Genomic DNA, 24,999 nt, shown 5'->3' on the forward strand with positions numbered 1-24,999 from the left:
CTCGCCATATTGTTCGCTCACACCACAGAACACGTCGATGCCAGCGGGCACGGAAAATTCCACCCTTGGTCTCTCAAACATTGGGCACAATTGAAGGTAAATCTTTAACACCTGTATCAAATAAAGCTGGGATATGATGGGTAGCATTCAGACTTTGTACCTCCTGGAAGAAACCCTGCCAGGGAAGGGTTCACATCTGAAATTCTGGCACAGTCTGCACAATCTTTCTGCCATTGAAAATAATGGAGGGAAATGGAGGTGCAGTGGGCACCAGGATTTACGATGTTTGACAAGGTTTGTTACTGGAGATTTGGGGTGAAGCTGCAGGCAGAAACTAATCTTCAAACAGAGAAGCACATTGATGCTTCAGTACTTATGTGCCTTGACATTGCTCTGAGTAAGTAAGTAACTAGCCATAGTCCACAAAGGACTGTAGGCATCTCTCCCTATTACAGAGTCATTTATAATTGTTAGTAATTTACTGTAAATGGTGCAAAAATGTTCAAAGCACAATGGAAACTACAAAAGAATATAGTTTACAGTCCAATATTAGAAAAAAATACTCAGTGGTAAAACATCTTAATTATAATCGCTTGTTATTGCAAAATATATGGCAATTGCTATCAAATGTGAGCTCTAATGACAAAAACATGCGAGTCCTGTCCGAGGCTTTATAATAATTTGCTATTATAGTCAGTCATCAAATAACAGATCAAAAATCTTCACTTGCTTACAGAATCACACAGTGCAGAAGAGGCCCTTCAGCCCATCGAGTCTGTACCGACACGTGAGAAACACCTGATCTACCTAATCCCATTTACCAGCACTTGGCCCATAGCCTTGAATGTTATGACGTGCCAAGTGCTCATCCAAGTACTTTTTAAAGGATGTGAGGCAACCCGCCTCCACCACCCTCCCAGGCAGCGTATTCCAGACCGTCACCATCCTCTGGGTAAAAAAGTTTTTCCTCACATCCCCCCTAAACCTCCTGCCCCTCACCTTGAACTTATGCCTCCTTGTGACTGACCCTTCAACTAAGGGGAACAGCTGCTCCCTATCCACCCTGTCCATGCCCCTCATAATCTTGTACACCTCGATCAGGTCGCCCCTCAGTCTTCTCTCCTCCAACGAAAACAACCCAAGTCTATCCAACCTCTCTTCATAACTTAAATGTTTCATCCCAGGCAACATCCTGCTGAATCTCCTCTGCACCCCCTCCAGTGCAATCACATCCTTCCTGTAATGTGAAAATAACTACGATATTTGTGAGGGAAAAAAGCATGCAAACAACTCTCCAATTCATGGCTAAGTACTGAAATGCTATTCATTTATCACTCACACAAGACCCGTGAAACATTTCCACCATATAAGCAAGTTTGCATATGTATGAGGATTATGCATGCAGTTATTGGGGTCTTCTCAGCCAGTTGAAACTGTTGATATGCTCAATGAAAGAAAAAGATACAAAAAAATTAAATATCTTTCCTGTAGTTTTGTTAAGGAATAACTTAGAGTTGACTACTGGAGAAAATCTACAGCCAATTTTTATTACAAAGCACCACAACCAGAAAGTCAACTAAGTTCCTAACTTACATTAGTGAATTAAGCAAAGGTATGAAGCAGTGCAGTCGCTATACAGCTAGGAGATTCTGACAGTTATGTAAGCAGCATGAACTTGCACATCGTAATTAAGCTAAGTGTAGGGAAGCAGTATCAACAAAACTGCACAAAAAGGTTAATTATACATCAACGTTAAGACTGTAACCTTTTTACGTTTTTAATGCTAATTAAGAAATGCAATAGCTGAATATTGTCCTTAAAACATCATTCAGACATCCTTTCTCTTTAGGTGTCAGTTGCAGCTCAATGGTAGCACCCTCTTTTCTAAATCAGAAGTTCATGGGGACTTGGGCACACAATCCAGGACGACATTCCAGTGCAGTTATTAAGGGAGCGCTGCACTAACAGAGGTGATTGTCTTTCAGATGAGGTGTTAAAGTGAGGTCCCTTCTGCCCTCTTGGGTGGATGTAAAGGACTCAATGGTTCTATTCATGGAAAATCAGAGAGTTCTCCCTGGTGTCCTGGCCAATATTCATCCCTCAACCAACATTGTTCAGCTGCCTCATTTCTACATTACAGTAGTAACTACACATAAAAAGTACTTCAATGGCTGTAAAGCACTTTAGAATGCTCCAATGTCTTGAAAAGCACTATATAAATACAAGTCCTCTCTCTTCCCTTCCTTTATTCATAATTTGTCAAGAAATTCCTAAATAATCCAAATAAAGGTAAACAGCCAGGCTTCACATTGCCTCCTGTCAAGGTATGGTTACCAACTTGCTGGGAGCACCAGCATGAAGTAGGTGATAACCATTTGAAAAATGATCCTCTGTAAAACAGCTATGCATGCATCTCGCATGACAAGAGCAAAACACAGAGAATTACAGTCTTTGAGAAATTCCAAGTCTCAAATATAAATTTCCTTTCCTGCCTGGTCTAGACATGTTGAGGCACCTTCCCTTATCTACAGAACTGATGATGTCTGATTCAAATGATGCCTGTCAGAATGCAAAGTGATCTAACCCTTACATATTACCTGTACTCTTTAAAATGTTTTTTTTTTCAAATACTCTTCCCAACTTCCATGAATGCCAGTCACCTCACCCAAAGTGTTGGCCTTCTTGCACCAGCCTTGACAATTTGTAAATAAGATTATTCGACTATGGAAGGCATCACGGGGGAAGCAAAACCCGTCCTCTCCAAATGTAAATGCACGTGTGCCTCCTAGAGTAAGTCACTGGCCATGGCCAGGAGCAGGGACCCTCTGAATTTTCCTCCCGATTCAAAGCACACCCTGGCTAATCAGTACAGACAAAGAACAAATCTGTGATGTTCTGAAGAGTTCAGTACCACATTAAGCAGAGCATATACATGCCAAGTCATCGGGGAAGCTTAGATTAACTGTTTTTATCAATGCATGTTATTTTGATTTCACAGACAGAAAAAAACACTTTCCACATTTCAAAGGCAGAAGTCTCATAAAATATATACATCTATTTCTTGTATTTTTATTACTCCACCTTTATCATTACTCACTCTGTAAAATAAAAATTCTCTTTGTGTTGCCTCCAGTTCTTTCACCAATTACTTTAAGTCTGTGTCCTCTGATCATCAACCCATCTGTCACTGGAAACTGTTCCCTCTTATTTCTGTTATCAAAATTCTTCGTGATGTTGATCTAATAAATCTCACCATAACATTTTTGACTCTAATGGGAACGCCACAAGTTTCTTTCATCTCCACGTAACTAAAGTTTTTCATTCCTAGTACCATTCAAATAAATCTGCTTTGCACCATAGACTTTGACATCCTTCCCGAAGTGTGGGGCACAAAATTGGACACAATACTCCAGCTGGCACCTAACCAGTGATTTATATAGATTTAGCATAACTTCTTTGCTTTTGTACTCTGTGCCACTACTTAAAAAGCTAAGGATCCCAAATGTTTTATTAACAGATGTTTCAACTTGTTCTGCCACCTTCAAAGATTTCAGTACATACAACCCCAGGTCTCTGTTCCTGCACCCCTTTAAAACTGTGCCATTTAATATTGCCTCTCCTCATTCTTTCTACCTAAACCATCATTTTACACTTCTCTGTATTAAATTCCATCTGGCATCAGTCTGCAATTTCACCAGTCTGTAGGTACTTCTGAAATCTGTTACTATCCTCCTCACTGTTTACAATTTGTCTGAGTTTTGTGTCATCTGCAAACTTATACCCTGCAAACCCAAGTACAGGTCATTAATATACATTAAAAAGAGCAGTGACATAAGTGGGGTTCCTCTTGACAGATTGTGTCCCTAACTGAAAGGCAGAAGGGGAGTATGGCCAGGATCAGAGGGAAGTCCTTGGAAATAATCTCCATGGCCAGGCAGGCTTTGGAAATGTGCCTGAAGTGGCATCTGTCCCCACCTGACCCACTGAGCTCAGTGTTCTGACAGGGTCAGTGCTGGAGCGCACCTTACAGTACAATCCCGGTGTAACCAACCTGTGACCATCCCAACCTGTAGAATTTCAGCCATATGTTCTTTTGGAACATATTTATTCACTAGACATACCACCCAAAGAAAACTTTCACAAAGATACTTATTGCACTACTAGGCAAGATGACCAGATCAATTCTTCCTTCCAGTCCCTTCTCTCTCCAGAGAAGCACCCAATTGTTAAAATAACTCGCTGTACTGTCCACTTGAATGGAGTATCAAGGTAATTTATGTCACAATTCTAATACCATTTGGGTGAAATATTTCTGCCTGACTTTCCTCCTTACTCCCACCTTCTTAAATTTTAAACTTCTGGTTTTGAAATTTGAACTCTTCACTATAATGAACAACTTGCTGGGTTCAACTTGAGACAATTCCTTTCATAATCTTGAAACAGGAGTACTTTACTCAGAAACTCTTATTATGCTAAACCTTGCAGCAAGTTTAGAAATACTTATATTGGAATCTTATTCACTTGATAAAACCTGCAACTCTAATCCTATCATGTGAATTTCCAGAGAACATATTCCACATTTCTCTGCTATGAAAGATTCATCTTGTGTGCAATAATTACACAGGGAGATCTCTGGATTGATATATAAAATGCAGTTACAGTTGCAAAATTATTGAATGAATAATGTGCAATAACATAATCATATTTATCAGATGTATGTTAGACTTGTTCTACATGCTTCCTTCAGTGTAGTGTGATTAAGTCAGCACCAGGTAGCTGAATTAACATGCACAATTAGAACACATCTAACTACCTGTACTGATGTTCACTTAGTCCCTGAATTCGAGGTGCTCAATGAAACCAGTTTTCTGGTTTAAAACTGTAATTTTAATAATACAATTGAAATTGTAATTGTGAATTTTTTTTAAAAATTGTAAAAATAACCTAAAGAATTCTAAATTATTTTCAATTTACATACAAAAAGGATTCTGTATCCCCACTCCAGATAGTAATGCTTTTTTAAAATGTTCTGTATTAACTATAGATATAAAGTGATTCTTGAATAAGTAATTCTTCAGTGTATCCCATTGCGCATGTAATGAAGGTAATACGTTTCATGACAGCTTCGTTTTCTAATCATTGCAGCTTGTAACAATGATCTCCCTCAAAAAAAGTTACAAGCTGGCTAATGGGAAACAATCTAAAAAAAATTAGAAGTTCCAATTCTGAGTTAAGAGACCCGTAAAATCACAGGCCATAAATTTATTAAGTCGCAAGGGCAACTGCCTGCTAGACCAGAAGGGAAGTTTCCAAACTCACGTTCGTACTATTTATAATCGTTATTTGCCTCTGGTGCTGCAATGGTGTGAAGGTTATTTCCTCAGAGCACTGTTTTCATTATTACAATATTATTGGGCTTGGGTCGAAATGCCAATTACAATCCATAGAGGTACTGTTTTTCACCACAAATCCAGGTTGGGCAGTGAATTTATTCAAAAGGCACTTTTGTTTCCTTCTTCAAAAAGAAAACAGAAGCCTCAAATTACAGTCAGTCGAGAAAAACCACAAGGAAAATGCCGTGAAATTTACACTGTATTTAGTTAGAATTATTACTGTAAATATGAAGGTCTCGAAAACTTTACAACATTGAAATTGAGAGATTGAAATCAAAAATAACCTAATGTAAAAGATTTAAAGAGTACATAGAACCACCTTAAAAAGCACGAGTTTGAAAATGCGTTCCTGGATGAGGGAGACTCTGGCAAGGCTGTATTTAACATTCATCCCTAGCTGACCCGAGAAGATAGAGGCGAACCTCCTCCACACAGTCCTTCTGGTGCTCTATGTATGCTCTTTATGCTCTAAAATTAAAGCTCTGGAGAAAATGCCTAGGAACAATCATGCTCCCTAAATTAAACAAGTGTGCCCACCTATCCATGAATCACTGCTTGCTTCCAATGACAAACACTTAACTACTAATGTCATTCATCTCTTCCATAAGTCAGCCGTAGCTCCGTGGTAGCACAATCACCTCTGAATAAGAAGGGTGGAGATTCAATCTCCACTCCAGAGATTTAAGTAAATAATCAGGACAGTGCTGTGGGAATATTGCGTTGTTGAAAGTTCAGTCTTTCAGATGAGGTGCTGTGTGCCTGCTTGGGTAGGCATAAAAGATCCCTTGGCACAACTTGAAGATGATCATAGGGTTTCACCTGGTGTCCTCGCCAACCCTTATCCCTTAAGCAATAGCACTAAATTAGATTTTCTGGTCATGTATCACTTCGCAATGTGAAAATTGGCTGAAATTGCAAAAACAATTACTTGGGCTGTGAATGCTGTGGGACACCCCAAGGATACGATGAGCATTATGCAATCCCAACTTATTTCTTATTTATTAAGATAAGACGCTAGGCATGCACCAGAATTCCAGTATTGTGATAGATATGGTAGCATTGTGGCTATGTTACTGGACTAGTCTGGACCAATGATCTAGAAACACCAAGATCACATCCACCATGGCAACTTGTGAATTGAATTCAATTAATTAAATAAATCTGGAATAAAAGGAAGTAAATATCAATAATGGTGACCAAGAAACTGCTGGAATGTTGTAGAAGCATCTGGTTTTTTTTAGGGAAACGAACCTGCCACCCTGCCCCGGTTTGGCCTATATGTGACTCCAGACAAGATCCTGGGGGTTACCATTGACCAAACCCTTAATTGGACCAGCCATAAATACTATGGCTACAAGAGCAGATCAGAGGCTGGAAATTCTGTGGTGAGTAATTCACCTCTTGACTCCCAAAAGCCTGTCTGCCATGTACAAGGTACAAGCCAAGAATGTGATGGAATTCATTCCACTTGCCTGGAATGCAGCTCCAACAACACTCAAGAAGATCCACATCATTCAGGACAAAGCAGCCTGCTTAACTGGCACCGTATCCACCATCTTAAATATTCACTCCTCCAGCCACTGATGAAGAATGGCAGCATTGTGTGCAATCTATAAGAAATACTGTGGCATCACACCAGGGCTCCTGTGACAGCACCTTCCAAATCTGTAGCATTACCCTTTGCTTCCAGCCACTAAGATAACTTTGTATTCAGCTCACCCTTGGATCTCATGGACCATTACTTTTCTGACCAATCTGCCAAATGGAACCATGCCTCTTAATTTTTTATTTGTACATGGAAGCATCACTGGCATTCAGGTGACTGGAAGTCTGTGTAGCTTGGATGGGGACTTGCAGGTGGTGGTGTTCCAGTGGGGCTCTGCAGGGCTCAGCTACAGTGAAGGAGCAGCAATATATTTTTAAGCACTGTGCACCCAATGATGCTAGGGGGGAATTCTGGGATTTTGACCCAGTGACAGCGATGAAATGATATCTGAATGAACATATCAGCTGGTCCTATCAATGGCAACTCTGATCGAACTGCATATTGCAACACTGATCATGAAAAGAAACGACCACTAGTTAGTGAACGGTTGTCATTAGACAAAGCAGTTGGAGCTTTTGAAGATCTCTGGGTCTTGGAAAACCTGAGAAAATATGATGGCAATGGGCACTAGCTGTCTCATATCTGAGAACTGGGGAAATTGGGGGAAGAAGAATGACAGTGCATATTGGTCCACTGATATTCTTTAGGGAAGGAAATCTGCCATCCTTACTGGATCTGGCCTGTATAGTGGTGATATCAGATCCACAGCGTGGTTGCACCTTAACTGCCTTCTGAAATAATCTAGCAAGCCACTTAGTATTATACAAGAAGGTGGTTCACCAAAAATATATCGCTGTTCTTTCACTATCGTTGAGTCCTGCAGAACCCCACTGGAACACCACCACCTGCAGTTCCACTCTAAGACACACAGTCTTCCAGTCACCTGAATGTCAGTGATGCTCACAAGAACAAAGGGCAATTAGGATGGGCAATAAATGCTGGCAAATTCCATGAATGAATTACCATCATGACTTTGTGGACACATTTCTTTTTATTCCATTGCTTGCTGTTTTTTTCCTAGACTCACACATCAATACCTTTTATCTTAATTTGTATGATCACTTGATATTGTTATTGAAATTAATAAAAGGAATATGAAAGACCAAGACAATTGTTTTTTTAAATTCATTTTATGGGATGCCGGCGTCAATGGCCAGGCTAGCACTTATTGCCCATTCCTAATTGCTCTTGAGAAGGTGGTGGTGAGCTGCCTTTTTGAACCGCTGCAGTCCATGTTGTGTAGGTACACCCACAGTGCTCTTCGGTAGGGAGTTCCAGGATTTTGACCCAGCAACAGTGAAGGAACAGCGATATATTTCCAAGTCGGGATGATGAGTGGCTTGGAGGGGAACTTCCAGGTGGTGGTGTTCCCATTGATCTGCTGCCCTTCCTCCTAGATGGTAGTGGTCATGGGTTTGGAAGGTGCTGCCTAAGGACCCTTGGTGAGTTTCTGCAGTGCATCTTATAGATGATACACACTGCTGCCACTGTTCGTCAGTGGTGGAGGGAGTGAATGTTTGTGGATGGGGTGCCAATCAAGCAGGCTGCTTTGTCCTGGATGGTGTCAAGCTTCTTGAGTGTTGTTGGAGCTGCACTCATCCAGGCAAGCGGAGAGTATTCCGTCACACTTCTGACTTGTGCCTTGTAGATGGTGGACAGGGAGTCAGGAGGTGAGTTACTTGTGCAGGATTCCCAGCCTCTGACCTGCTTTTGTAGCCACAGTATTTATCTGGCTAGTCCAGTTTAGTTTCTGGTCAATGTTGATAGTAGATGTTGATAGTAGGGGATTCAGTGATGGTAATGCCATTGAATGTCAAGGGGCGATGGTTATGTTTTCTCTTGAAGGGGATGGGCATTGCCTGACACTTGTGTGGCACAAATGTGACTTGCCACTTGTCAGCCAAAGCCTGGATATTGTCCAGATCTTGCTGCATTTGGACATGGACTGCTTCAGTATCTCAGAAGTCACAAATGGTGCTGAACATTGTGCAATCATCAGCAAACATCCCCACTTCTGACCTTATGATGGAAGGAAGGTGACTGTGGCACCCATTACTTTAAAATTTGATTGTAACCTTAAGTTACTAATGAATATGAGCATTACGAGTAAAAAAGAATAACTTTTCTGATCCATAAAGTGAATCCTTTGTGAATAATTTATCAAAGATGCAATGCTCATCATTTATGGTTATTGAATATTTACTGTGCTCATTATTTCTGAAGAAACATTATCATAGGGAAGTCTTCAAATATCTTCTACAGTTTGGTAGGCTTATGGACATTATTGACGGAATTTGTGATAGGGGTCTCACCTGCCGGCTGGAGAACTGGTGGGAGCGGCATATCGCCTCCACTGGGAAAGGCCTGCCGGAATTATATGCCCATCAGGCAATTAAGTGGCCATTGTGGGTCTTCCTCAGGGTTAAGGGTCCCTGGGGCAGAATTCACACCCTTCGAGAGTTGCCAATCAGAGGTCAATAATTCTCCGTTGCTGTCAGTGCCATCGGGAGCAGTAGCAACTGCTGGCAATGCACCCACCAGCATCCCAAATTCAACAATGAATCCCAGGCTGAAGGTGTGTGAGGGTGGGATGGGGGTCACAGTAGAAGGGGGGTGAGAGGGGTCAGCAGAAAGGGCAGGGAGGTGGCTCTCAGCAGGACACCCCTACCTGATGCCAGGTCCCTCGATCAGGCACAGAGTGTCTGACAATGAGGGACCCCTTCTCAGAAGTGTTCTGCTTTTTAAGTTCCCTGCTTGGTGACTTCCCCTGCCCGCTGCTGGTTGAATCCCAATGGCAGTGGGGTGAGACCCTTAAGTGGGCATTAATTGCCCACTTAAGGGTCTCAATGAGTATCTGGGCAGGAAGCCTGTCCACAAGCCTTCTCATCCCAGACTTAATCAGGTGGAGGTGCAAAGGTGGTGGGATCCCCACCCCGCACCCTCTCACCTGATTAAATGCCCCCCCGCCCCAAACTCACTGCCAGCTTGGCTGGGGGGGGGTATTAAGTTCCACACAACATCTGTGATTATCAACTACTCTGGCTGGTTCTTCTTCAGATTCATTTTTCCTTTCCCTCCATGTGATGCCCATAAGGATCAACAAAGCTGGAAAGGCAACCCCCGGAAATTTCCCCTTTCAGGCCATTATTTTGTATTATTGTTGTTACAATGAGTCTTTTGAAATATGATGGGCCATTCCCTAAAACAAGGCAGAAAATACATATAATTTTACTGCATTACTGAACACTGACAGCATAATTCTTCCCGCATGACTATTCAAAATCACCCTTGAAATGCTGATGGTCCTATCACGTAAGATGCCGTCATGAATCAGATATCAACATCTTAAACTGATCTGCACATTGCACCACAAAATTATGTAAATCACCGAAACAAAATACACCATATGCTATTTCCAATACAAACAATAAGACTACTGACTGAATTTAAGACAACGATCTAATCCCAAGGTCAGTACAGGGTAATGAAGCTTGGATAGTTCACAATGCCATCTGAAGCCTTAATGTAAATTAGGGCTTTGTATTTCATTTTGATAAAGAATGGAGAATACATGCACTGTAGTTCAAGATTCTCCCACTTGGGTTAAGATGCCAAATGAAAAGCCTCGTTGAATTACTGCCACGCTGTTCACTGACAGCCATCTATTACTACATGCTGCATAGATAAAAACAAAGTCTGTATTTATCATAATCAACATATAATATAGGATCCTCCCATCAATTCTATGCATACTCTTGTCTGCACCAGACAACTATGCTATGAAACTCTCACATTTTCGTGTACAAGCATTTCTTAGTAATTCTGTATAGAAAACGCATTCTTGTCTTTTGAACTAATTGTGATCTCTTCCATCTCAACTGATTTGCTATAGTGTTTCATCACATCATAATTCTTCCTTTCTCCAAGATTTGTAAGGTCGCATCTGTCAGTCAAGGTTTACAATTTTGGAAGGCAGCTTGTGCACACGGTTCAGATTCAGACGATCAGAAATGAATTCATTCTCAACCTTTCACATGGTTGAAGGATGTGGGAACATGCAGCTTTTGAGCTGGAATAAGAGGAAACAGGAGAAGATTAAACAGCAAAGCACCAGGACTGCTTTGCTGACCTTAAGGCTGCCATATTTCCACATAGAGTCTGTATGCCCCTACAGCATACGAGAAGGAGACAGACTTCCACACTAGGCAGTAAGTTTAAGAACATGCGCGGTTAAAATGAAGTTTGAGTACCACCTATATATAATAGGAATTAGTGTCCACTGCCCAGCCAATTGAGTCACCCATTTTAAATTGACCAATTTCTAATACTCACTAACAGTTATGAAATGCTCAGATGTGAACTTGGGTACAGCATGAACAATAGGGAAACAAACCGAGTAATGAGTCAGCAACCACGTGTTAGAGACTATTTGAAACACTGTTGAAAGCTAAATATTTACTGTGATAGTGGGAAAAAAGTACATTTTATTATGAGTAAATTTCGAATCTTACCCATTAATTCAATAACTCTAAGTAACTCACTAAAATACTTAAGAAATATCAACAGTTACAGTTTTCCAAGCCTCCCAATTCCCTAGGTAAGTGCAATGTGACACCATTTGGGGAAAAGCCTAATCCATCCATTACTCAGGGGTGACTCAAAAGCAACCCATGCCTCTGTATGCTGAGGTAAAGGAAAATTTGTGAAACCTGATAATGAAACCAGAAAATGCTGGAAATTAGTCTGTCAAAGTCTGAAGGATAGGTTAACATTTCAGGTGTGACCCTTTATCAGAATCAATTTTGGTAGTGATATTGAAAACTTGTCTTTCTTTTGCAGACACTAATCAACCCTCAGTTATTCCAGCACTTTTGGTTTCTTTTCTACTTTCATGTAGAAACAGGTTTAGAATAGGGAGCAGAGAGCAAAACTAGACTATAGAATTCTTGATTTGAGTGAATTTCCAGTCCACAATAAAAATGAATGTTGACCTAGACCTATTTGTATTCAGGTCTCTAGGTGCCCACATGCTGTAGCTTTCAGACCCCAGGTGCAAGATTTTGGCCATGGGCTTCTGAACCCTGTTGTCAGACTCAAATGGGGGTCAAAAGCCCGCACTGTGTAGGAATCAGTTACTCTTTGTGATTTTCCCTGATTTATTAAATTAGTGGTCAATGGTGGGCTTGCTATCCAATTAAGGATGACAGGCAAGCTGTCAAAGCTGGAGAACCAGTAGGAGTCTTTCCTGCTTAAAAGGAGCAGCAGAATGTCATGGCAGGTTCGTGAGAGAGAAGTCATCCCAAAATAGAGATGCCTCCCGCTCCCCCCCCGATCTAACTGTTTGAAATTTAAAATAAAAAATGGCCTTTGCAGCCAGTCCACCACTGTGTGCAAGGGATCTAGTCATAGGATGGCCAACTGTTTCTACTGCATCCAGGCAGGCAGGGAAGACCTCTGGGCCTGCCTGGAGCCCTGGCCCCTCGGTCTCCTGCCCTGAGGCCACCTCTAGGCAGCTAAACCATCCTTTGCCACCTGTAGGGTGCTTGAGGCCAACTGGAAAATCCCAGTTATACTCTGTAAACAAGTCTTAATTGGCCTTTAAGTGATGTAATAGGCCACCCACTGCATGTGGGCTGGTAGCCCTGCCGCACTCCATCCCGCCTTTGGGAAAATGAATTGGGGGTGAAGACGATGTAACGGGCATGCAGGCTAGTGACATTAAATTCTGCACCTGCCCACTTCCACTTTCCCACCCCTGGAAGGCGCTAAAATTCAAGTCCCATTTCTGTAGCAAAAGCATGTGCACCAACACAAAGATTGCAACCAACACAGCCATCTTCTTGCTTGCACATAATCAACTTCATTTTATCATTAAAGTTTACTAGTAAATTTTCAGCTAACAGTTGATCATAATCCTGAAGATGTTGGTGCAGTTCCTTTTAGGACAAAGATGCCTGGAAGAATCTGCAGAGTGTCAGCTTTGTCTCAACAGGCATAGACACAAGCTCAAACTGATCCAAATTCTTCCAAGTTCCTTTATTGTGGACTTCAAACTAATTCAAAATAGTTGTTTTAACCTATGTCCTTGCATTGTACGCTTTTGACCCTATGTTCTAAGTTTTTCTTTGCTTTGAGCCAAATCATACAACACTAAGTACTGAGCTCTATGGAAGCTGGAAGAAACTTACTTGTGGTTGGACGATTTATTTTAGCTGGCTGGAAAGAGAGCGATGAGAGATCCATTTCAAGCAAACGGTGGATGAAAGGTTTTAGATAGCTGTGTGGAGGGGGAAAATATGTTTATTTATTTTAGAGGTAGTTGTGGGAGATGACATTTAGTTTAGAGATAGAGTGGGAGATGACGTTTGTTTTAGAAATTATTGTGGGTGGGGGACAGGTTTTATTTTTAGCTCAAATTGGGTTTGTTAGAGACTATTTTTAAGTACTGTGCGCAAAACATTCATTCTATCCCTAAATGAGAGGTGTATTTTTTTTAAATTCAGGGGCCCACAAAGTGTGTGCCAAGATGATTCAAATTAATTTCCCTCCCTTTTCATACGCTTACTGTACCACGATATCTCCAGCACATCTGGAAAGGAGGAAATCACTATGTAGGGATTGTCGGGGGTTGAGGGCAAGGTCACAACCTCGTGCAACAGTAACCAACTCTATAGCTCACACCAATAACCAACTGCACAAAATACACTTATCATCAACTTCTAAAGGAGCCAGATATGAAACTGGCTGACCAGAACGGGGGTTCTATACCTGGCTTGCAGTGATGTGACTGATCCACGTCTTAAACAGAAGTTCACTATCATCCAAAACAACAAGATGATTTTGAAAACAATTTTTATTACTTGTGCTTTGCCATTCTGATAAAGAGCCCTGTACTCCTGCGCAGCCAAAAAAATGCAACTGAATGTTCGAGCCAATGTATGGGATTTTCTCCAGAAACTTGTCACAAATAGTCAACTTCGATCACTATAAGCTATAAAATTATGTTTAATCTGATTAATTAGTCGAGTAGTGCAAACCTCTAGGTTTGAGAAATAAGGCTGTAACATTGTATCTCACAGGTTTTAAACTAAAAACGTGCTTCATGATTGCTAAGAATGAAAACATTACTGATTTCTGTATCGTTAATCCTGTCAAGCTTTCCTGGAAAAGTGACCTTTCTTGTTGAATGAATATGGTTTGTTGTGACTCCTTCTGGGAACTAATTCTCCTTTTCAATTTATCAAATTGAAACTTTAAATGTACTAGCCACACCAAAGTTTTACAATAGCCAACTGCAAAGTATCTGCTTTACAGAAACCCATTGCAATGGTTTCACAACCATTGCCCATTAATGGTATGAAGTAATCCAGCACCTAATCATTTGCATCGATGCTCAGAGTAAGATGATTCTGTGATCTTCCACTTCCAGTGGGGAGCTATGTTCTAATGGCAGCCTAGTTCTTTAGTGGTAGAAAATCACGTTCTGCGTGCCCATAATTTCCCATGATGTGCTCTCTGTGGGCGTTCAAAAGATCCCAATTGCCATTTTAGGACTCAGCTGGGCAGAGCATGTAGCTCTTGTGCATCTAGCTCAAGAGAAGCCCAGAATGAAAGTCTGAATTTATTTTCGTGGAGCTCGAAGGAGCACGCCTGTGCCCAGGAACTGAGTGGCAAGAATCGATACTACAAGCTTCTCTTTGTATGCCCTTCTATTTGAACTCTCACCTGACTTGGTATACTAGGAGGCTGATGGGGACAATGAAGCCCTTTTGCATGACAATGAGGCACAAAACATTAGGGCTTTGCAGGAAGCAGTTACCTCCTTTGCCAGTTTTCTCTCCACAGGACGGGCAGAATTTTACCCTTGGCGTGCGGGCTCGGCAGGGGGCATTGGGAAGCCAACCACCGCCCGCGATCGGCAGCACATTGCAAATTAAGGCCCAGCGTGGGACGTGGCCTTTCAATGAGTGTGAAGGGGAGGGCGGAGGCTTAATGTCCGCCAGGTCCAATGGTGATCCGGTGGCCGATTCAAATGCGGCCTCAGCAGCCCTTGGAAGGCTGCCACCAAAGGACGCAGAAGCCGTGCGCATGGATGCCGCAGCGGGTGGACACGGCACGGATGCCGCAGCGGGTGGACACGGCACGGATGCCGCAGCGGGTGGACACGGCACGGATGCCGCAGCGGGTGGACACGGCACGGATGCCGCAGCGGGTGGACACGGCATGGATGCCGCAGCGGGTGGACACAGCAGGCAGGAGGGCAGGTCGGCGGAGCAGTCGGCCCTGCGTTTTTCGGGTGAGTGCCTCACTGCCCTCCTGGAGGAGGTGGCAGCCAGGAGAGAAACACTTGTCCCCAAGGACGGGAGGAGGAGGCCTCCCTACCTCACCAAAAAGGCCTGGGAGGAGGTGGCATCCAGGTTCAGCAGCCACGACGTGGTGAGGCGCACATGGGTCCAGTGCCGGAAGCGCTTAACGATTTCCCGCGATCGGGAAGGGTGAGTACCGTGTTGGCATGGGTCACTTTGTAGAACAGTTAAGAGCTACCCATCCCCCTTTGGACCTCAGAGGTGTTACAATGTGAGTGGCAAATGTCAATGAGGCAGGATCTGGCCAAGGGGGTGAGCCCTGGCTGCTTGGACTGAGTGTCTTGTGGCTCCAGGGTCACGAATGGGCTGAGCCCTGCGAGGTGTTCCTCAGGTGGGATTGGCCAGTCTGCAATGGAGCTGCAGGTAGAGGGGTAACTAATCAATGCTCCTCTATCCTTCCAGGAGAAAACATCCCATAACAATGCAGAGAGGTCACAGACTGGCGGGGGACCCCCACACCTCCTCATCCTCAGTAGACACGAGCAGGAGGCCCTGGAGCTGGAGAGCCACCATGCACCTCGGTCGAGCGGCCGCGGTGAGGTTGGGGTGCCAGAGGGAGGTAAGAGTGCAGTGCATTGAGGTGAGAATGTGACTTCTTGCAACCATTGCAGTGTAGTCTGTATATTGATGTGAGTGTCGAACCTGGAATGCCCATTGATAATGGAAAGACGAGGGCACAATGATGCAGATCTCAGTCTCATCAGGGTGCCAGACATACACACTGACAGTCTAATGACTTAAACTTCTTCTCCCTTTTAGGCTCACCAGCAGCTCCTCGTTGTGAGGAGCCTGAAGGCCCACCCCTGACCCCTGAGGACCAGCATGCTGAGCACGCACCAGCGTCACACCCTCTCTGTGAAGCAGGCACCAGCACAGATACCAGCACCTCATAAGATCGGTGTCTAGTATCTCAGTGTACATTGGTGAGGGCACTTCACACTCACTTGAGGTGCAGACGGAGGCAGAGAGAGCCCAGGGCACCGGCAGTCGGAGGACTGCTGGGGAACAGGACAGTGCTCAGTCGATGGCTGATGATGGGCCTCTGGAGTTGTCCCTGAGACAGCAGCTGCTGGATGTCCAGCAGAGTGTGTGGGAGGATCTGGCAGAGACAAATGAGGGTTTGCGTGCCATGGTCTCCGTTGTGGGGAAGTCCATGTGGAGCATAAGCACTGCGTTGACCCTCATGGCCGAGCACAATGCCTCCTCCATGGAGAGAGTGGCGACTCTCATGGAGAGGCTCCTCCAGGGCTCAACCAAGGGTTTCTGGGGATGCACTGGGACGTGTAGGGCCTCACACCAGCAATGACCTCAGCTGGTCAGTGTCACTGTGGGAGATGGATTGGGCACCCAGTATCCCAGCTCGGTGTCCGTCCATCAATGGTGAGCAGGGAGGTCCAGAGCAACCTCATGTTGGCGCATGAGCTGCCTGTCGTCTCTGCGGGCTCCTCTCAGGGCACTCCGGATGATGGCAGCAGCTCCTCTGCCTCTCTGCCAGTGACTGTGGCATCTAAAGAGGCTGCGGCGACTGGGAAGATGCCAGCCATGGCACTGGCCGCTCCCTCCCAGGTGGGGCCAGCACAGGCTCCACAGGCCAGAGGATGCCCGCCAAGGTCATCAAGGCCAACAGGACTGCAGAGTCACCAGGCTGTCTCCAATCCCGTTGCCAGTGAGGGGGGGGGCACCTAGACGGAGCACCCACAAGCGAAAACTTAAAGAACCTTAAGCACAACACAGCCTGATCATGGACGATATTTGTTTCCCCCATTTTATTTGCAACTGGCCTCCAGATGTTTCATTTGTTCTGTAGGTGCAGGATAAGCCATGTTATCATGATGGACGTGTGACTCCTTCAACCTTATTGCAGTGGCACATAGTGTATGTTGTTGACCAAGGAATTGGTCCTGTTAAGGACCGAATATGGAGCCTGCAGCCCTGGCGTGCGGTGGTGGTTCTTACTTGGTGGGCTAGCTGAAGGAGTGTTGGATCAAAGCTTCCTGGGTGTCCCTGCCTGCATGGAGGTTTCTCAGATCTGCATTTATGCCCTCAGCATTCTCCTGAGTGTGCTCGTCCTTGGACTCACGACTGGACTCATTGTCTGTTGCCTGTGCAGCTGTGTCAAGATCTTCCTCCACTGCGTCCCCATTTTCCAGTGCCAGATTGTCAAGAGCGCAGCATGCAACCACTATCAGTGACACACAATCTGGGGGTATTGTAGTGCAGCCCCTGTACAGTCCAGGCATTGCAAGCGCATCTTGAGAAGACCGATGGTTCTCTCTACCACCGCCCTTGTGGAGGCGTGGCTCCTGTTGTACCGCTGCTCGGCCTCTGTTCTTGGGTGGCAGATAGCTCTTGTCACCCAGCAGCCATCCATCCAGCCGGGCTGGAGCACTGAAGAACCTTGGCACCTGGGAGTGTCTCAGGATGCAGGCATCATGGGAGCTGCCTGGGTACCTTGCACAGACTTGCAGAATCAGCATCCTGTGATCACACACTATCTGCACGTTCATGGAGTGGAAGCCCTTCCTGTTGATAAAGGCTTCTGGCTCACCAGCTGGTGCCTTGATGGCCACAAGTGTGCAGTCGATTGCACCCTGGACGTGGGGGAAGCCAGTAATTGCTGCAAAGCCTCTGGCTCGCTCAGCCTGGCTGGCCTTGTCCGTACAGTAATGAATGAAAGTCAATGCACGCCTGAACAAAGCGTCTGTCACCGGTTTGACGCAACTGTGGACAGCTGATTGGGAGACTCCTCGCAGATCTCCCACTGGGCCCTGGAAAGAGCCGGAGGCATAGACCTTTAGGACCACTGTGACGTTCAGAGCCACTGGCATGGGGTGTCCACCCACATTGTCAGAGCTGATTCAGGTCTGATCCTCTGACAGATGGAGGTCACTGTCTCCCTTGAGAGACGAAACCTCCTTCGGCATTGCACCTCGGACATATTGAGGTAGCTGCATCGCAGCAGGATAGTGGCATCTTCTGATGCCCCTTCCGCCTTGGCCTTCCTGTTGGACCTGCACCCCTTGTGCCTGCGCCTCTCCTCCCATAGGTGTCTCCCCTGCAAGCTGAATGGGGACAGCTGGCCTCTTCCCCCTTCTGGCCCTCTTTTGCTCCTCAGAGAAGGTGCCTTAGCGGAGGCCACAATCCCCTTTACCAGGGTAAGGGAAGGCTGTCTGATACCTGTAAGGCCCCATGCGGTGTGAATCCTCCGGGGACCTGGAGGGCAACACTGAGTCCTGAACTGAAGCCTCTAAATGCTCAGAATGCAGCAATGAAGCAAAATGAAGCTGTCCTGTTCACAGAAGCAAGCAGCAGCGATATTCAAAACTATTCACTATTCGCTTTGTGAAGCCCACTGATCCCTCTTATCCCACCCATGGATGAGGTTTTGCAAATTGTGACTTGCCAGCCTGCCCATTTTGCCCATGCGACAGCCTAAAAATTGCATGGGCTATGTAAACACGGAATCAATTGATCTCTCAAGGGCCTTAACTGGCCAGTTAATTAATGGTGGGCGTGCCTCTGTCTTCATCGCACACCCGCCTAGCGAAATATCGCTCATCCGATGTCAAAGCGCTTTATTTCATGCACTGGCGTGTCCCGCACGCCAAGGGTAAAATTCTGCCCGATGAATACATGTTACTTTTTGAGAATGTATAAGTGTAAATGCTAACGTAGACCAGGATTCACCCTTCTGGGGAGCTGAGCGTTCTCTGTGCGGGCGGGGGGAGGAGGCTGAGTCAGGGCCTGTGCTCTTTCGTGCCTACGCGCGAAAGAGCGCAGAAATCTCCCTGAGGCACAGAACTGCCTCAGAGAGATTAGTTCGATTTCGAAAAGTTTAAATAAAGAAAAGAAAACATTTTAAGACTGTGTCACATGAGCTGGGGCATGTCTATAAATTTTATTAAAATTTTTTATTAAAGTTTAAAAACCTTCATGAAACCTCATTCTGCCCGTGGATGAGGTTTCATGAAATATGCGAAGACCGCCTGGGCTCTTCACCTGTCTGCCAACCTTAAGGTTGACGGGCAGCTCCGTTAATTACTTTTTAAATGGACTTAATTAGCCTTTGGCAGTTCGACGGGAGCGCAGCCGACTCCAGCGCACGCCCGCTGAACTGAAAATCGGAATGACGCGTGGTGACATCAGGACGCACGCCCAATGTCACTGCGCATCGTTTTATGTGTCGGTGAGCGGGGCCCATCCCCCACACGCCGACTCGAAGATTCTGGCCTGTGTCTCCGAATGCAGAAACTACAGTCTAATGTTGTAGCTCATGAACCAATACCAAACACCTCTTTGCTGTCTTCTGTCTTTTTCCATGTTGGGGAATGTGTAGCCAAGTAGTTAGGTGTAGGATCACTTCACTTTTAGGATCTTGGTTTTAATCTAGTCTAGACTAATGAGTTGAATGTCTCCCATTCCTGCTAATGTCCCATGTGAAGAGAGTTTGGATTTACTTAACTCAGTTCTCAGCATGTGTTCACAGCACAAATTTTCCATTTCTAGCGCCATCACTCATTCTGATGAGCACTGTACATTTGTGCAAAACCCCCTTTATTGATTATCTCTATTAAACACTGTGAAACAAAATTCAGTATAATTGCAGTATGAGTTTTTATTTTACAGAATTACTTCACTCTGATTAAACCTTGGAAGCCTGCCATCCATTTGAAATGATCATCTGCTTCAAACAAATAACAGGAACAGAATCTAAGTCAACAAAACATGAAGAATCTTCACTGAAATGTAATTTCTTGCGCTCACATTTTGTCAAAGTAGTAAGAAATTACTTTTTCTATGTCCATTGGTGTTGACTATTTTTATAGTTTACGACAACTGCTGCACTTGACGCACCCCTACCTGTGTGACTTAAACCACGCACACTTTTGACCAGTTACTGTGTAACACAGACCTCAAAGTAAATCACAATACGGTATAAAGTTCCCAATATGGTACAAAATTCCCAAGTACAATGTCTATTTCAAGCAACTGGAACTATACTTTCCTAAAATAAAAACAGAAAATAGGGGAAATGCGCAGTTTATGAAAGAGAAAAACTGGTTAACGTTTTGAAGTGATTCATCATAACTTTATCACCTGTTAACCTCTTGCAGATGCCAACACTGCTGCTGATTATTTCCAGGATTTTCTGTTCTATTTCAGATTTCCAGTATCAACATATTTTTGATCTCTTATTCTTTCCCCTTATGTCTCAGTTTTATTTCTGGAATTATAGCTGACTTTCATTATTCCAGTTTGAAACAATCATATTAATTCCACAGTTTGTGGAATGTAAATCCTTCCCCTGCTACCATCAAGAGAACCTAACTCTAAACCGCTCATTCCACAAACCCACAGAAGAGTGCTACAAAAATCCCTAATTACAATTCACAAGCTTTATTGCCTGTGCAAGAAATGCATTACCATGATAAATTTCAAATATCAAAATGTTCTTGGAGTTAACAATTAATTATCATTATTGATTAATAAAAATATGAAAGCGGAAAATTAAATGGTTGATAATCAATTCTCCTGCTTAGCACCTGATAATTTACTCTTAAGGAGCTGTGCATCTTATGCAAAAATGCTTTTGAAGGGTTGATTATACTATAAGATTGATTTCTGAAATTAACATGAAGAAACTAACTAACCAGGGAGAAAGGACTGATTTTTACATATTAACCACATAATCAGAACATTTATGTTTCTGAGCTTCTGTGATTACGATATAATATTAAACTGTATCTGATTCAATGGACATACAGCCCATAATTTCGATCTCTTCAACGTCTAAACAGCCCAAACACTGGTCTTAGTGCAGGACTGGCACCATTCAAGGCAAATTGAGCACTTATTTTCAACAAAAAACACAAACACTTAAGAGTTAATTCATCTTATATTTTAACAACAATTTTCACTTTATATAGTGCCTTTAACATAGTAAAAGTCCCAAGACATTTAACAGGAGCATTATCAAACAAAATTTGACACCAAGCCACCTAAGGACAGAAGAAAGTGGTAGGTTGTAAGAAATATCTTAAAGGAGGGGAGAAAGGCAAAGAGGTACCATAGAATTACATCGAATATACAGAACGCAAGTGGGTCAATCACCCAAATCATCCATACCAATGCTTACCCTCCTCTCAAGTCTCCTCCCATTCTTCCTCATGTAACTCTTATAAGCATGACCCTCTATTCATTTCTCCCTCATATGCTTATCTAGCCTCCTGTTTCATGCATCTATACTGTTCGCCTCAACCACTTCCTGTGGTAGCGAATTCGACACTCTCACCACTTTCTGGGTAGAGGTTTCTTCTAAATTCCCTATTTCATTCCTTGGTGACTGTCTTATATTGATGGCTACAAATGGAAACATTCCCTCTATCAATCCCTTTCACAATTTTAAAAACCTCCAATAGGTCATCCCTCAGCCTTCTTTTTTTAAGAGAGAGGAGGCCTAGCTTGTTCGTCTTTTCCTTCTGGGTATAATTTTGCATTTCTGGTATCATCCTTGTAAATCCTTTTTTTTGAACTTTCTCCAGTGTGTGGTCTGTATTAGTTATCCGGACATGTTCTACATCCTTTTTAAATACAGGTATAAGGTTGGCTATCTACCAGTCCTCTGGCACTACACCTTTTTCTAACAAATTGGTTATGTATAGTAGTGTCTCAGCTATTTCTTCTTTAGATTATTTTAAAGTACAGATGCAATCTATCTGGAGCAGGGGTTTTATCCTCTTTGAGTTTGAATAGAGTATTTAATATGTCTCCTTTTTTCTCTTTTAAAGGCTTAGGGAGGGGATTCCAGAGTTTAGGGCCTAGGCAGTTGAAGGCACAGCTGCTGAAGTGGAGCAATTAAAATCAGTGATGCTCAAGAGGCCAGAATTGGAGAAGTGTAGAGATCCTGGAGAGTTGCAGGACTGTTGGAGGTTATAGAGATAGGGAGGGGTGACGTCATGGAGAGATTTGAAACCAAGGGCGGAATTTTCCATGCTTGCTGGTTGGGGGCGTGTTCGGCAGTGTGAGAGGACAAAATGGCAAGAAGGCCAAAAATAGGTTTCACGATGTCGTGAAACCAGTTTGCAATTGTCCACTCTGCCCATCAATGGCGGTCTGCGTTTCCCGCCGTCAGGCATCAGGAACCTCATTGTAATACATCTGCATATTATTGCAAGCAGCTCGCTGGAATCATTCCCCCACGCTGGATCATCTGGGCATGTTGGCGTCATTGCATGCCAATGTGTTTCACAACTCTACATAAGCGACATGCACCTGGCGAGCTGCACTTCGCTCGGGACTTTGGGGTTTGTCTGCCTGCCTTGCCTCGGTCAGCACTCGCAGTCATCAGCGCCAGGCTTCACAGACAGCACCACACCACTTTTAAGGAGGTTCACAGGCAGGTCTCTACCTACCAGACCAGCCATAAGGTGGGGGTGGCTTTTCAATGGCTGCAGGGCTAAGGCTTGCGAGGGGAAGGGGGCGAAGTGGCCTCAGGCAAGGGAAGAGGCTGCTGGGTGAGGGCTGTACTGGGAAAGCGGGGTATCCCAGGGTGTGTATGGGGATACAAGTTGATCCATGCAAGAGACCTCAAGATGGTGAGGGCTGAGGAGGCAGTCTCAAGAGGAGAAGAGGCCAGATGGAGAGGTGAGGGTGATGTCCCTTGAGCTGGCAGTGATGAGAGGCCAGTGAATGTGATGGGCTTGAGTGTGTGAGTTTAGAGTTATGAGATGGTTGCCATACCCTGGCAGCACGGATGAGATCATTCATCCTCTACCTGCATTGGTTGGCTAACCTCTTCTGTGCAGCATTGGCACTGATCCGTCACTGCCATCGTCTACCAAGCTGGAGTGGTAATGTTGCTACCCCTCCTGTGGCCGGAGCAGGGGTACAGGACATCACGGTGGGCCTCCATGGCATCCAAAAGGTGCTCGAGGGACACATGACTAAACTGGGGGCTGCAGTCTTCTTGCTTTTGGGGCCTTGTCTTCTTTGCAGCAAGTCCTCGTTGGAAGCACTGAGAGGTGCGTGTGCGGCTGCACTTTAAATGTGGCACCCGCCATCGAAATGGTGTGTTTCCAGAGCACGCATAATTAATGAGGCGGGATTGGGACAATACACCATGAAAAGCTGCCATTGTGGCTGGCGGGTAAAACATATTTTTTCCGCCCGCTACTGCACTTAGTGCAAATCTGGGGCAATTCAGCCCCAAGAGTGAAAATTTTAAAACTGAGATCAATAGATCAATTTACAATGCAGTTGCTTACGAAAGAGGCTTACTATCCTATACTCTCTATGTTGCTGTTGATTGCAAATTTTGAGATTGTGATTCCTTTACATACATTCTTGAGAACTAACAATGACCCCCAAAGGACACCATGCCATACATCCCCCAGCCCAAGAAACAGGCAGTAAATAGCAGGTCTCAGCTCCCAAAACTACTATAAAAGCAAAATACTGTAGATGCTGGAAATCTGGAAAAAACCCAGAAAATGCTGGAAAAACTCAGCAGGTCTAACAGCACCTTTGGAGAGAAAAAAAAACCAGAGTTAACATTTCGAGTCCACATGACTTTTATTCAGAGTTAAAGAGAAGTCAATATGTGATGAAATTTATACTATTGGCATTCTGTAGGGACTATTCCCTCCGGGACACCCTGGTCCACTCCTCCATCACCCCCAACACCTCATCCCCCTCCTACGACACCTTCCCATGAAATCGCAGAAGGTGCAACACCTGCCCCTTTACCTCCTCCCCCCTCACCATCCAAGGGCCCAAACACTCTTTTCAGGTGAAGCAGCGCTTCACTTGCATCTCATTGAATGTGGTCTACTGCGCTTGCTACTCCCGATGCTGTCTCCCCTACATTGGGGAGACCAAACGCAGACTGAGTGACCGCTTTGCGGAACACCTTCGGTCTGTCCACAGGCATGACCCAGACCTTTCTGTCGCTTGCCATTTCAACACATCATCCTGCTCTCATGCCCACATGTCCATCTTGGCCTGCTGCAATGTTCCAGTGAAGCCCAGCGCAAACTGGAGGAACAGCACCTCATCTTCCGATTAAGCACTTTACAGCCTTCCAGACTTAACATTGAGTTCAACAACTTTAGACCATGAACTCTTTCCTCCATCCTCACCCCTTTTTATCCCCCTTTTCAATATACATTTTCCTTATTTTTTATCCACTTATTTTTATTTTTAATTTTTCATTTTTATTCATAGTTTTATCTCCACCTTTTATCCTATTTTCAATCTTTATTCCCACCACTGTCCCTCCCCCCACCCATCTGTCACTTGTTCATGTTGTTCTTTCCAGAGTGCTTACCCCTGTCCTGCTATTATCATATTCTGCTTTCTGACCATAATGCCACCATCAGCACCTCCTTTAGCCAGTCCCACTACCATTAACACCCCTGTGTCCATGACATCTCTGGCAATCTCTTCTTTGCCTCCATCTATCACTGGCCTTCTATCCAGCTTCACCTCCTCCACCCCTCTTAAACAGTATAAATTTCATCACGTTTTTACTTCTCTTTAGCTCTGAAGAAGAGTCATACGGACTCAAAACGTTAACTCTGGGTTTTCTTTTCTCTCCACAGATGCTGTTAGGCCTGCTGAGTTTTTCCAGCATTTT

At 44.3% G+C, this 24,999-nt stretch overlaps 1 protein-coding gene across 3 annotated transcripts in view; it reads right to left on the minus strand.

The window, feature by feature from the left end:
* Positions 1–24,999, minus strand: part of bach2b (BACH transcriptional regulator 2b) — a 312,106-nt gene that overhangs the window by 80,086 nt on the left and 207,021 nt on the right. The window contains exon 1 of one of the 3 annotated variants that reach the window (XM_078542271.1): positions 1,340–1,436. The exons of the other annotated variants lie outside the window; for them this stretch is intronic. Coding sequence (XP_078398397.1) covers positions 1,340–1,366 — 27 coding nt within the window. The 5' untranslated portion in view covers positions 1,367–1,436. Of the gene's footprint in view, positions 1–1,339; positions 1,437–24,999 lie in introns of those variants that run through there. 3 annotated transcript variants of the gene reach the window in all.

The sequence above is a fragment of the Cetorhinus maximus genome, chromosome 5 (genome assembly GCF_964194155.1).
Source record: "Cetorhinus maximus chromosome 5, sCetMax3.hap1.1, whole genome shotgun sequence".
Taxonomy (NCBI): domain Eukaryota; kingdom Metazoa; phylum Chordata; class Chondrichthyes; order Lamniformes; family Cetorhinidae; genus Cetorhinus; species Cetorhinus maximus.